This window comes from Mytilus trossulus, chromosome 1 (genome assembly GCF_036588685.1).
Source record: "Mytilus trossulus isolate FHL-02 chromosome 1, PNRI_Mtr1.1.1.hap1, whole genome shotgun sequence".
NCBI classification, from domain to species: Eukaryota; Metazoa; Mollusca; class Bivalvia; order Mytilida; family Mytilidae; genus Mytilus; species Mytilus trossulus.
The window spans coordinates 80,343,632-80,358,911 of record NC_086373.1 but is presented as its reverse complement, the minus strand read 5'-3'; the positions used below and the strand labels follow the sequence as shown (position 1 = coordinate 80,358,911).

General features: G+C 32.3%; 1 protein-coding gene across 1 annotated transcript; it reads left to right on the top strand.

The window, feature by feature from the left end:
* The first annotated feature begins 5,305 nt into the window (after positions 1-5,305).
* On the top strand, positions 5,306-7,273 carry LOC134686693 (uncharacterized). Its single transcript, XM_063546375.1, has 2 exons — positions 5,306-5,460; positions 5,729-7,273. The coding sequence occupies exons 1-2, from the start codon at positions 5,456-5,458 to the stop codon at positions 6,960-6,962; spliced, it is 1,239 nt and encodes a 412-aa protein (XP_063402445.1). The 5' UTR covers positions 5,306-5,455; the 3' UTR covers positions 6,963-7,273.
* The last annotated feature ends 8,007 nt before the right edge of the window (positions 7,274-15,280 follow it).

Sequence of the window (15,280 nt, the reverse complement as noted above, 5' to 3'; positions counted from 1 at the left end):
ATAAAGGGCAATAACTCCTAAAGGGGTCATTTGACCATTTCGGTAATGTTGACTTATTTGTAAATCTTATTTTGCTGAACATTATTGCTGTTTACAGTTTATCTCTATCTATAATATTTTTCAAGATAATAACCAAAAACAGCAAAATTTCCTTAAAATTACCAATTTAGGGGTAGCAACCCAACAACAGGTTGTTCGATTCATCTGAAATTTTCAGAGCAGATAGATCTTGACCTGATAAACAATTTTACCCCATGTCAGAATTGCTCTAAATGCTTTGGTTTTTGAGTTATAAGCCAAAAACTGCATTTTACCCCTATGTTCTATTTTTAGCCATGGCGGCCATCTTGGTTGGTTGACCGGGTCACCGGACACAATTTTTAAACTAGATACCCCACTGATGATTGTGGCCAAGTTTGGTTTAATTTGGCCTAGTAGTTTCAGAGGAGAAGATTTTTGTAAAAGTTAACGCAGGACGACGACGACGGACGACGACGACGGACGACAGACGCCGGACGCAAAGTGATGAGAAAAGCTCACTTGGCCCTTTGGGCCAGGTGAGCTAAAAAACATGTCATTTGGACTCTACAGGAAAGTTTTATCATTGTCAATGATTGAAAGCAATAAAATCAATAATGATCTCATTTTTAAAAATTTATTTTTGAGACGACCCTTCACATTTTACCTGTCGTAGTCGTTCTCAACTGTAGGTGTCGAGAGATGTTGAAAAGGTTTATTTTTAGTAAATATATGGACAGTTTAAGTAAAAAGCTGTTGCGTGAATGAACACTTACAGCCTGCATATATTTGATCATTTGCTTGTACATGCAATTCGAATTATGAAAACCATAATCTTTTTTATCTTATTCAAAGCGGTTATTTATTTCATGAAAGGTGACTTAGTTTAAAGGGAAGTAATTGATAACTCTTTTTTTTTTTTTGTGTTTTGGTTTATTTTATTTTATTGTACATTATTCATTGAATATACTCTTTTTTTTTTTTGGATTCGAGCGTCACTGATGAGTCTTTTGTAGACGAAATACTAAATTTAGTCCTGGTATCTATGTTGAGTTTATTAGCAGCTAAAGTCGGTACCCTACCTGGTCTCAAACTTGTGTTCTTATCAAATTTCAAAGTTAATCAAATTTAAGCTTGGAAATAAAAGATGAACATAAAAGAAATATAACGAAAAAGATGACAAATACCTAAGGAAATATTAGAATAAGTTATCGCCCTTTCTACTGTATTTTTCAATGTTTAGTACTAATGTTATATAACTACACTGCTGATAGCAATTTCACAAGAAAATGGTTCCTTTAAAAACTATTGACTCAAAGAATAACTAACGAACATACTAAGTATTTTGTAAGAGTTTAGTGATAACTAAGTTGCAAAGGTGGTATTCTTTGATTTATTGACTGAAAATGTCAACGAATCACACCAAAACTACGTATACTAACGAAACTATCCAAGATATGCTTCAGACAAACTACCAAAAGCAATCGAATGATATCCAGCAAAGACTATCACATTATAATTTAAATCGGGACTCGGATTTGTTATTTTATGCAAAGATTACTATTCAAATAAATATGTAAACTAACTTTTGTTGACTTTTTAAAATACCAAGTTTAACCCATCTTTTTTTTCGGAGAATGCCTGTACCAAGTCAGGAAATATGACAATTGTTTTCACCTGTTCCGTTGGTCTGTTGATTGATGGCGTTTTGTTTTGTGAGTTTTTGAAATTCCACTATGTACTCTCTATGATTTTGGTGAGGTTTGTGCTTCTATAAAACTTCGGTTTTTGCGTACTGTTGTGCGGACGTTGAATGTTCCCTTGATATTTTTTGCCTTTTTTATATACACCATCCCATAATCCAACCACATACAATGTAACACGTCTTCCCTTGTGTCTTTTTCACGGAATAGTGTATGTTAAAAGTACCAACGTACGTAGGTTGGGGGGAAATATAATAAAAAGGAGCATTTATGTCAGAAAGATGTGTATGTCCACTTCAGCGTCAGAACATTGCTATGATTCCGATTTTTGTTGACACTTCATTCTGGTAGAATTTGCGAATGAAATTTACCAATCTATATTATAAAAACTATCGTTCCAGTCCTGAATCAGGGGAATGATAAGAAGTTGTACCGCAATTTCAGTTTTTTATTCATTATGATCAATACATTGTGAAGACTAGGTCAAAAGAAAACAGTCAGCGGGGTTAAACAAATGATATACCATTCATTGAACACGACATAGATACTGCTTAGTACTCCCGTGTATGCGTAATGATGATAGTATTTATTTTAAAATGAAGGATATGATATTGGATTTAACATTTTTTACCATTCATTTTTTTGAAAACTCCGGAAGTGATATTTAAACACAATTATACAATAATAAGTGCCTCTCTTTGTTAATGAGAATAAAGTTATTAGACAATCATAATTTATTTATATCTCTACTGGAGACTATCCTCCAAGAAGCCATAAAAAAAAATATCGACATCATTCTGTGTATTACCAGTGATTAGCTACGATTCCAGTTTCTTCTATCCAACGTCAACCATTTCGGAATTTTCATATTTTTATAGGGACAGATCCATGGGTGCAGACGACGGCCGATAAACTGCAAAGTTTTTTTTACTGTCTCGCACTTCATTGAGCGCAGAAAAGTGAAAACTGATGTAGAAGTATGATGATATCATTTTCCATTAAAAAAAGTAAAAACAAAATAGAGGCAAGCATGGATTACAGCAGACTATATGAGTGTTTTGTAAAATGTGTAACAAATGTACACTAATTCTCTCGAAAAACAAAATGAATGGCATTTTAAAGATTAACATTTCTTAATTTAAGTCTTTCAAGTTAGTTTAAATGGATCTACTCGGTTATGTAGACAATAACTGTTGAGTGTCTTTAAATATCAGCCATATTTGTACGAGGCTAGGAAACAAGGTGTATGCGAGCTATTGCACATGTTTCGAGCCGAGTACAAATACAGCTGATATTTAAAGACTCTAAACTGTTATTGTCTTTATCTTGCAATTAATTAGGTCTTTCCACTTTTCTGTTGAAAGACCTATTGTTTTTCTTCTGATTATTTGTTTTTTCATCCGCCAAATTTTGTTCTTGCGATAAACATTTGTTTCGCAATATGTCGCTTATATATTTGGTATATGATATCAAACAGTGTATGCGCTTTTGAAATTTACCCTGCGTAACGGAATACTTTTCTTTGTAGGAGTTATCTCCCCAAACACTGATTTCCTTGTGTTCACAACTCCTTCGCAACCGTTAAAGATTACGACAAATTTATTTTACAAAATTGCTCGTTATATCCTTCGCATGATTTGTCCTATTTTGACCAAAGCAATATGACCGCTCCATATGAGAGTAATTTCCTCTTATGCATCTGACATAAGTGATATGCATTTCTATCTTATAAACCATAAGTGATAGAGACCAGGATCTTTTGATTTGAGGTCCTTGGTCCCAAAAAATGAAAATTAGGTCAAGGTCAAAGGTCAAGGTCATATTCTTATATTTGAATTTGACTTATTTTCACTTATATGCAAAGACCGTATAAGATATCAACAAATTATTTTTACTAAATTGTTAGTTGTGACATTTCGCTATAAGATGTAAATTTTGATTGCAAGCGTACGTTGAATGTGAAAGGGTGTTTTCTCCCCTCTTGTATTAAAAATTACGCGTTTGGTGATATAACTCATTAACCAAATATAATTAAGATCTATGGTCTTTTGATTTGAGGTCCTTGGTTCATGACCTTGAAATTGATCTCAAAGTCATAGCTTAATTTGACGTTCTAGATTTTGACCTTTGCGTTTATTCTATATGTATACATGATAAAGCCATGAAACTTTTGGAAAAAGGTATCAAACCATTTAACCTTGGAAAAAACAACCCGAAGTGACCTTTTGTAAACCGGAAGTAGCTATTTTTTGTACTTTTTTAATATAAAAGTATATAGAACCAGATATTTTTGGAATAAGTGTCAAGTCAATATTCAAATATAATCGTTAGTAACATTTTTCAAACCGGAAGAAACAAATTATCTCCCTTAGTTAAAAAAAAATGTATATATTTTTGTCATCAGCGTACTAGAAGCTATCATTTGACGATTGAAATGACATTTTAAATTTAGTTTCACAACTTTCATAACAAAATACATTGTTTTGATGGAAAGACCTTCAATTGTTCTTTGAACAATTGGTTTTTAATTCTGTATTTTATTTGTGATTGAAAGACACATAAACACATTTTTTGCATTTATTTTCTATTTGAAATCCATTGAGGCCCGTGTAGTAATACGATACAGTAATCACACATTCAGCTTAAGACGAGTTCGCATAAAAAGATCTCGAATTGTCAACAATAATACCTCGCTCAAGGAGAATAGCATCAACTAATTTCAACAGTAAAACCAAATACCAAAACATTGTCCAATGTGAAACAGGAGAGTACGAGTTGTTCAGACTCGACATTCACTAAACATGCATACTCAAATTGACATAGTTGTTTTTGTTACACAGTCATACACATTCAAGTTTTGAAATCGATAGTTGTTCATGTGTGTATATTAAAAAAAAATGGTGTGATTCTTATTGCTATAAGGAAATGCTTAAAAACAAGCAGAACGTATACAAGTAATCGTTAATTCGCAATTAATACGTCACTGGAATGCGACTGCAATACACATTCTGAGGTCACGAAGGGTCATTCTAAACTCAGTCCGGCAGTGGGCGGAGCTTTAAACAATCAAGAAGACTGCAAATGCATGTGCAGCAGTACAACAATATCTTATAAAACTAAAAATAGAAAGAAAAATCTAATAACGAGTTATCAACATGTTTCACTTTCCTATCTGTTCTTCGAAAACTATTCAATTTAAATCATTGGCTGGCCAGTCGATTAGATAGAACATACTGAAACGTCAATAAAACTGCAACAGGATCTAACTGAGTGTTTATGTGTGCAAGATGTTATCATATTTGATATAGTTACAGTTTACTAAGTTTACTAGTGGTTGAAATTGTGTTATTATCATCGTTTTCGTGATATTAAAATAATAAAAACAGGGAATGTTAAAAAAAAACACATTTTATACAATTAAACTCTATCTGAAACCTCTTAAGCATGATAATATATGGAAACTGACAAAAGTTTACTACCGTACATTAGTATGGAGATTTTATCATAAATTCTCCGCGGGAAAAAAGGAAACCGGAAAACTCTACTTGAAAGATTGTACAATATAAACTTAAAAACTTCAAAGAATACAGTATGTTGTGTCAAAAGCTAAGATTTTACAATAAATTCGTTCGCTGTAAAAAGGAAACCGGAAAATGCAACTTTAATTTCAGCATAACATGTCATATCATATGAGAAATGTCAGAGACGACAAGAGGATTATTTAAGTGTTCAACATGTGGTAAATCTCATTTTACTTAAATTGTTTCGTTTTCAATTTTTCTTTTTTGTTTATATGTCTTGTTCACCTTAGTTTTACAAACTTTCACATAATCTGTCTCAGTTTTACCTATGATAAAAGCATCTACGGATCTATGGAAAATTTGATTTGTTACATGCCATAATTCAACATTTTGAATTATGTAAGAATACAGTAAATAATTATTGCTTATTAGTGTGGTACATGATAGTTTCTAACTTATTGAGTTTAAATCATTTTTCTTTTTCAGGAAAAGGAAAAACTTCAAATGCAAAAAGATATGGACTGGTAATGATTACGCTCTCAGACAGACATACCTACAAAGACCTCCGTCTGAACAAACCGTAAAACATTTAACACTGGAACGACAAAAAGCATCAAACAAACCTACTTTTGGGAAGATAGCTGAAGAAGACGAAATTACAGAAGATCCAGAAATTAACGAATCTAAAACAAAAGAAAACATTACAGAAAACTACGATGATCTTGATGGTATTAAAAATCAAAAGACAAAATCTGTTGCATGCATTGAATGTGTAAAACCCATACGAGTTTTCAAAAGAACAGAAATAAATATAGGGGATCATATCAAATTCCATGGGCGAATATATGACCACCATGCAATTGTGGTCCATGTAAAACATTGTGAAGAAAAAGAAAATAAAGTAGTCGTGAAATTGGTGAATGCAACAAACACGATAGTTGGTGCAATATATGGTACCATTCGGCCAGGTGCTAGCGTAGCAAAAATACTACACGAAACGAAAAAAATAGATTTAGATAAGATTAAAGTGATGGTTTATAAATATTCGAATACAATTACACATTCCTTGCCCGAAGAGATCATCAATAGAGCAGTGACGGCGAAATCTGACCCTGATTACCATTACAGCTTGCTAAATAATAACTGCGAGCATTTCACAACATGGTGTGTTACAGGAGAGAAACTTAGCTTACAAGTTCGAAAAATAAGAATGGTAGTGCAACTTTTTGCAAGGCAACGATTTCAAGGTATCGGCGACGAAGTTCTTCGAAATAAAGTTGAATATGAAAGGGGAATGCTCTGTAAACCGTGTTTCGATAGAAATCAAAAATTGTTAAGTGTTGCAAAAGAACCAATTAAATCAAAAGATGACATTGGGATCGGTGATATTATAACATACAAATATTACAGATGTTTGCATTCTGCTGTCGTACTTGAAATTGAATCACACGACAGGTCTCTACAGTGCAAAATAGCTCATTATGCATTTCGTGGTTTACATAGGCATAGAAAAATTCGGGAGGATACATTAATAATTCCGTTTGATGGAAGTGTAAAAGTGACGGATTTTTCCAACACCGATTATAATGTATACGCTCCAGAGGAGGTCGTGGATAGGGCCCGAAGTAGGTTTGGCGAAAAACGTTATGAATATTTCGCAAATGATTCAAGTCATTTTGCTCGATGGTGTAAACTTAAACTGTACAGAAATCTAGATTGATCGATATAAACAGCTCTATAGTAGTCGAGAATGCAAAACGTATGCCTGAAACTTGTCTTTTTACAAATATTTGCTTTGTAGTTAGTTACATGATATACGTGATCAGATATGCCATTCTCAAACAAAATTAAAGCATCGCTGAATGAACTCTGAACTTAATTTCAATCCCCAATTATATTACTAGTAGTTGAAACAAACTTATAGGTAGATCAAATATTTTTTCGATACTAAAATTTGATATTTAAAATCTGTCAGTAGTGTATTAGAAGAATTGTTTTACCTTATTATGTGTGAATTTTTTTAACCCTTCAGGATAATTAGATATAACTGTCAATTCAGGCAGAGTTAATAACACATGACTTGTAAGGTATAAAACAGAAACACATCGCAAACTAAAATCGTAAGCAAATTAATGCTATAGTTAAATCTGGATAGGGAGGATATTGTGCCTTTTTTTGTTGTAACTTTTCGGTAAATTGTTCCCCGTAAGGACGCGTGTGGCTTGAACTTCTCAGGAAACCGGTTTTCTTTTTAATAGTAATAATTTTAATGCATAACAAAATATAACAAGCGAAGAGTTTAACAAGCTTTGATTATTATAAGTATGTTTACCTTTTTGTGCATGGAGATTAATGATTATTTGAAAAAAGACTTATATCCATAATTGTTTTATTTGTTTTTGAAGTATTAATAGATGAAAGCTATTGACAATGGTATAGTTATAAAGGGGCATTACATACGAGTTTTGACAAAGCAAAGTACCATTTTCTTTGTTTCCGACATTCATAAATAATAAGGAAATAGTATTGGTTATATGTAGGCAGTTTGGTTTCGTTAAAATAAGTAAAACAAGAGTGCACACACTGAAATGTCTAGCCTTCTTTACTAATCATTCATATTATGTCGATAGTCCTAAATATAAAGCTTTATTACAACTGTCACATAAACTTAACATAAACCAAGAAAACTAAACTTTGACCTTTGAACCATGAAAATGAGGTCAAGGTCAGATGAACCATGCCAGGCAGACATGTAAAGCTAACAATTCTTCAAAACAACAAATATAGTTGACCTATTGCATACAGTATAAGAAAAACAGACCAAAACACAAAAACTTAACTATAACCACTGAACCATGAAAATGAGGTCAAGGTCAGATGACACCTACCAGTTGAACATGTACACCTTTCAATGCTTCCATACACCTAATATACTAGACCTACTGCTTCTAGTATCTGAGATATGGACTTGACCACCAAAACTTAACCTTGTTCACTGATCCATGAAATGAGGTCGAGGTCAAGTGAAAACTGTCTGACGGGTATGAGCACCTTGCAAGGTACGCACATATCAAATATAGTTATCCTATTACTGATAATAAGAGAGAATTAATATCTTAACTTTTTTTTCAAGTAGTCACTGAACCATGACAATGAGGTCAAGGACATTGGAAATGTGACTGACGGAATCTTCGTAACATGAGGCATCCACATACAAAGTATGAAGCATCCAGATCTCCCACCTTCTAAAATATAAAGCTTTTTTAAAAGAAGTGAGCTAACACCGCCGCCCCCTGATCCCTATGTCGAGCTTTCTGCGACAAAAGTCGCAGGCCCGACAAAAACCCGTCGGTAATGTATTATAGGTTTGCAAATAAAATAACTCATCTTAAATGAAGACTACGTTTTCATTTGACATTAAGTTTAACCCTTATCTGAAGATGGGTATCGTACGAGTAAGCATGTTAATAAAAGAAAAGAATGTAAACATTATTTGAAAGAGAAACCAGAAAGCCACAGAGAAGATCCATTTTATTCACTGATTCAGCACACACAAAAATACCATTCTTAAAACAATTAAAACCCAATTCTTCAGAGAACAAATAAAGGTCTTTCCGCCTCGATAATAAGATCGAAATTTAATCAGAGTGATGGATATCACTGATGGAAAGATTAGAAGAGTAGTTTGAATTATTTCAAATTAAGGTATGGTGGGGAAATGAACATTAATAAAGCACTATTGCTAAAAATTGCATTAACCGCAGGTCTTTAGAAGGAAACATGCTTTTCCAGTATGAGGATAAAATGAGGTCGAATTAAATAACAAGGGTCTCTTAATTTGCACAATTTTATTTAAACTGCAGTTTAAATATATCTTATCCAAATAATGTTGCCTGTTCTGAACTTGTTTCAAAAAAACAAAAAAATTAAATAAAAAATTCTTCTTGTAAATGTTACCAACTATCCTTGTAAAACATAAAATCTAGACCAACAGCTAAGAACTTTAAAAAGTCAACAAAAATAATCTAAAACATGTTGTTTTGGGGCATTTTGTAAGTTGAAACAGAGGTTATATGACATTGAAGATTTAAAGTTGTATAGTGCCTTTAGATCAATTTTTAAAGTATTTTTCAGCACAGGGCATTGAAAATGTACTTTTTCAACATAAACAAATTAAAATAAAAACTTATTTATTGAAACGTGGATTCTTTCTTGATTGCAAATATTTATCTATATACTCATTTCTAATAAAACTTCAAATGACTAAAATAGACATATTTAAATGGTTGAAGGGGAATAAACTCATAAACAATGGTTTGTTATAAATAAAAATTTAAAATTTTTAAAACTGTTTCAAGCCAATTCCTGATAAATAAAAGTGAACTAACCTACAGTGTTGATTAATTACAGATGATAATGGGAAATTTATCAAATAAATTATAGGCCTTACTTGAATACCTTTTATGTATTCATTTTTTTTTTAAAGATCATTTATCTGTCAGACATAATTTACAGAATCACTTTAAGTAAATAAAATTAATGTAGATCAAAAGTAATTGGCAATAAATAAATCATCCTTATATATCAAACGCCTAATATATACATTTGTGTATTCAATTGTCAGGTCAATTTTTTGTGTATTGATATATATAATGTACATTGTATATGGTCTGTCTAATTATGTAAGACTTAGGTTGATTGGTAATGTGGTCAATTTGATCAGTTTAGGAGGTGGGCATTGTAATTAAAGGTCCGCCTTAAGACGTGGCACGGTACTTGTTTATCCCAAATTCATGTATTTGGTTTAGATAGTATATGTGTTATTCTCGTGGGATTTTGTCTGATGCTTGGTCCGTTTTTGTATGTGTTGCGTTTCGGTGTTATGTCGTTGTTCTCCTCTTATATTTAATGCGTTTCCCTCGGTTTTAGTTTGTTACCCCGATTTTGTTTTTTGTCCATGGATTTATGAGTTTTGAACAGCGGTATACTACTGTTGCCTTTAATTGTCTCTGATTGTTTAGTGATAATGACAGTTGTCAATCATACAATTATTGTATCAATACTTAATTCCTTAATCAAAATAATTTAAAAAAAAAAAAAAGTCTGCACATGAACACACCTTAAAGACATACATTCTTGAATGAACTGCTTCAATAATATACCCATTTTTCAGTTTATATGTGCACATACATGAGAACCATAGGGAACTATATTTCAGTGCGAATACATTTAGTAACAATAACTAACCTGTCGTGTTGTTAGGGAGGTCAGTGCCTAAGTAAAGATTTAGAACAAGTTCTAATCTTTCCAAAAAACGGTGTTGGTAAATAAATTTCAATCCTGGTTGATGTTAAATTCAAACTGATGTAAAAAAAAAAAAGATTTACAAGCACTTTTTCATAGGATTAGTCTGAAATAGACTACTTCCGGTTAAAATACGATCATTTCCAATTGACCTGATAAATGATGAAATGTCTAAAATCAAATGTAGAAGACTTAATTGTTTTATAATGAATCAGTATGATTTTTTAGCAGAGGTCAAAATCTAGAACGCCAAATTGACCTTTGACCTTGACCTCAATTTCAAGGTCATAGGTCAGTGATCTCAAATCGAAAGAACCCAGTTCAATCACTTGCTTGGCTGTGGATAAATACTGATTTCAAATACATAAAGGGAGAAAACTGCTATAATGGTTGACCAAAACGCTTCGACTTAATGGATTGAAGTTGCGTCTTATTGTAAACATTTATTTGGCAAACACATCATATTATTAACTGTTACTGTTTCTTTGTATAACGATAACAAGCAAAATTCAAAATTAAGAACATGACCTTGACCTCAATTTCCTTCAAATGGTACAAGGACTTCATATCAAAAGGCTTTATGCCTCTTCGACTTAAAATGTATGAGTTCATGGTGAATTTCACCTATGTTTAATTTTGAAAGTGAAATAACTCCTATAAGATGTCATCCAATCACATCTGTTTTATTGACCAAAACATTCTTAAGTGTAGACGAACAATTTGGTGAAAACAGTTTGTTAAAATCTTTTAAGGGAAATAGTGATAACAAGAACTAGAGGCTCTAGTCACTTTGGTGTGTGTGAATATTAAACAAACTAGAACACACCCGTGATATCACGGTCCGTGAATGAATTCAAGTATATAACTATGTGCACGCCTTATTTTAGTAGTCATCTGATAAAGTCGTGCCGATTATAAGATATGCCGTTTTTTCTGCTTTCAAATCGTTCTGTTTGAACCCGTCAAATTGGATTGGAACTTATCAATTATTGGAAATATTAATTATTTGGAAAACAAAAGGTCCTGGAATGGAGTATTTTTTTAATCAACAGCATTGTCCTATATTAGTAATAAATAAAGTTGAATTCTTTGATTCGCTGGTTTACGTTATGCCCACTAACAAATTGAAAACTGTACCTATACGCCTTATTTTTAGTCCAGATTTTAAGTATTCGTATTGTTATCTTAGAGACTTTTACTGATTAAAATACTACAATAAGCAGCAATTCGACAATTTAATAGTGTCAACCCTGTGATTATGATTAACTCGTGTATATAGCATATTAATCCTGAAAACACCGTTTGGTGGTGCGCCTGTCAGATGCGGAACGTACAGATAAGGTAATAGGTAACAGGTGAATATACTATTGGTATCGGTAGCGGACTCGACCTGGAACTTCTTAATTATTGGCAATATTAATTACGTGGAAAACAAAAGGGCCTGGAGGGGTGTATTTTTAATCTACATCTTTGTACTATATTAGTTATATATAATATTAAATTCTGCGATTCGTCGTTTTTACGTGATGACGGCTGACAAATTGGACCTCGTAATTTTAGTATTATATAAGACACAGATGTATTCATGGCATAAATGTGTTTTGGTGATGATTTTGTAGATCTTACTTTACTGAACATTCTTGCTGCTTACAATTATCTCTATCTAAAATGAACTTGGCCCAGTAGTAACAGTGGAAAATGTTAGTAACAATTTACAAATTTATTGAAAATTATTGACTATAAAGGGCAATAACTCCTTAGGGGGTCAATTGACCATTTTGGTCATGTTGAATTATTTGTAAATCTTTGCTTATCTCTATCTATAATAATATTCAAAATAATAACCAAAAACAGCAAAATTTCCTTGAAATTACCAATTCAGGGGCAGCAACCTAACAACGGGTTGTCCGATTCATCTGAAAATTTCAGGGCAGATAGATCTTGACCTGATAAACAAATTTATAGCATTCAGATTTGCTCTAAATACTTTGGTTTTTGAGATATAAGCCAAAACTGTATTTTACCCCCCTATGTTCTATTTTTAGCCATTGCGGCCATATTGGTTGATTGGCCGGGTCACCGGACACATTTTTAAAACTATATAACCCAATGATGATTGTGGCCAAGTTTGTTTTAATTTTTAAATAGCTCACCAGTTTCAGAGAAGATTTTTGTAAAAGTTAACGACGACGGACGACGACACCAACAACAGAATGTAAGATTGCTATGTCTGGCTTTTGCATCAAAAGTCGCAGACTCAACAATAATAACCTTAGTTTTCTAGTTTTCCATGGTTTTTTTTGGTCATATATATTGAGATATTTTTTTATTATTTATTATTCACCGGACCATAATTCTGAAAAAATTTATCAGATCGGTAAAAAATTCGAACGTGATGTGCAACTTGCCATGCTAAAACTATTTACTATTTATCGAATCAATACCTTTAGGCATGACGAAAAAAAACACTGATTAACTGATTGAGTGAATGTCTTAGTTCAAGGCCCACAACTCTGCACAAAATCATCAGACCTGAACAAAATGTCTACCTGATCTATAACTTATGATTTAACAATACACCGAATATCAAATCAATGTCTGTAAGCACAAAGAAAAAATGTTGAAAACTGATTTGACAGACTGATGAACGGACAAATAGACAGACGGACGTAGTGCAAGCCTAAAGTACCTTTCGACTTCGACAGTAAGGGACTAAAATTATACATTTACAAGGTGAGAGATTCGTTGTTCCTGGAGCTTCCAGTTTCAGAACGTTTCATTGGAACAAGTGTAATTTAACCATACTACCATATGAAAATTTCATAAAACCATAAGTGTTTAAGAAGTTAAAATAGGACTCCGGGACAGTTAGGATCAAATACATTACCGATATGTTCTGTATTAGAAAATTACCAAAATAAAATAAAATATACTTCGATTTCTTTCTGGGATAAAGACCTCAATTAAAATTACTGGAGCATAGGGACTTTTCTTATTTCTGAACTGTATAAGAAAAATCACAAAAATACTTAACTCCGAGGAAAATTCAAAAAAGAAAGTCCCTAATCAAATGGCAGAATCAAAAGCTCAAACACACTGATAACAACTGTCATATTCCTTACTTCTAATAAGACTCTCATGGTGAAACATCACTAATTATTATCTCAAATTGTAGAATACATCAAAGGGAATCTAACCACAACCATAAAATGCATTGTATATCAAGTATTTATAAAGATTGTTGATTGGAAAATCAGGGCTTCTTGATGGCCTAAATAACAAGAGGCTCTCAAGAGCCTGAATCGCTCACCTTATTTTTTTGGGGTTAAATCTCTCATCAATGATTATTTTGGCTTTTCAATTTATTTAAATGTTCTTTAAATCGTCCTATTTTCTTCAAAAGCAAAAAAAAAAAATCCTTTTCTCCCATGTTCTATTTTAGCCATAGGAGCTATGTTTCTTGACATACAAGGAAATAAAATATAAAATTTATACTAGATACTCTGAAACTCATTAAGCCTAAGTTTGGCTGAAATTGATACAGCAGTTTCAAAGGAGAAGATTTTTTAAAGTAAGTCAACATGATGAACAAATTGTGAAAAAAGTCTTTAAAGGGCAATAACTCCTTAAGGGGTGAATTGACAATTTTGGTCAAATTGACTTATTTGTAAATCTTACTTTGCTTAACATTTTTGCTATTAAAAGTTTATTGTATCTATAATAATATATCTTCGGGCCAGGTGAGCTAAAAATGTGCATGATGATAATTTAACATGCATAAAATTAGACATTTCTAGTCAAGACCTGAGAATTAGAGAGCAGCTTTTGGGGCTATATATGCAAAGCCTTTTACACGTCCAACTCCTAACTTTCCTTTTCTCAAAATCCACATCTGCAAACTCACGATGAGTACTATATACAATAATGGCCCAATGAGTAGATTAAATTGTCAACCCAAATAATAGTTATTCAACATTCTTTAGTCCAAGGGGAATAACCCTAATTTCGTTCATCAATTTTGGATGTTTACCGTCTCATTTGTGCAATAGTTTTATTATACCCAACTAACAATTAATTGTCATATATTTTAACAGATTGTCAAAACATTTTGAGTATTCATCAACAATAAAAAGAGTTGTTCCACGAATGATTCAATCAATTCTGATTATACTACAAACCACAGCTCCTGCCAATTTTGAAACATTGAAATTTAACTATGATACATGAATATATTCAAGCAAATCAAATAATTACTTAATAATATGTGGTCATATTTCAACATAACTTATCTGAATTAAAAATATTAGACAAAATAGTCACAATCTTCAGACCAATGGATTGAAGTTTGAACAAACTAGGGTAAATTATGATTGATTGATTGTTGGTGTATTAAATCCACTTTTAGGTGCCACTTTTGAGCAATTTCGAGGCCGCCAGTTTTATTGGTGGAGTAATGTAGTGACCATAGAAAACAACCTACCTTCAATAGAAAGACAAACAATCCTACTTAATTAAGATTGGAGTCTAGTGCAACTGCAACAGTGGGGTTCTAATTCACAACCTCAGTGTTAACTGGTTAGTGATAACAGTGGTTGATCTACTTAGACCACTTGGCCACTGAGGCTCCTTATAAATTATATTCCTTTACAAACAAGAAATTTGGTATTCTTGGTCAAAAATCTTAAATCAACATTTTAATGTTGTGTTTCTGTTGTGTCGTAATTCTCCCCTGAT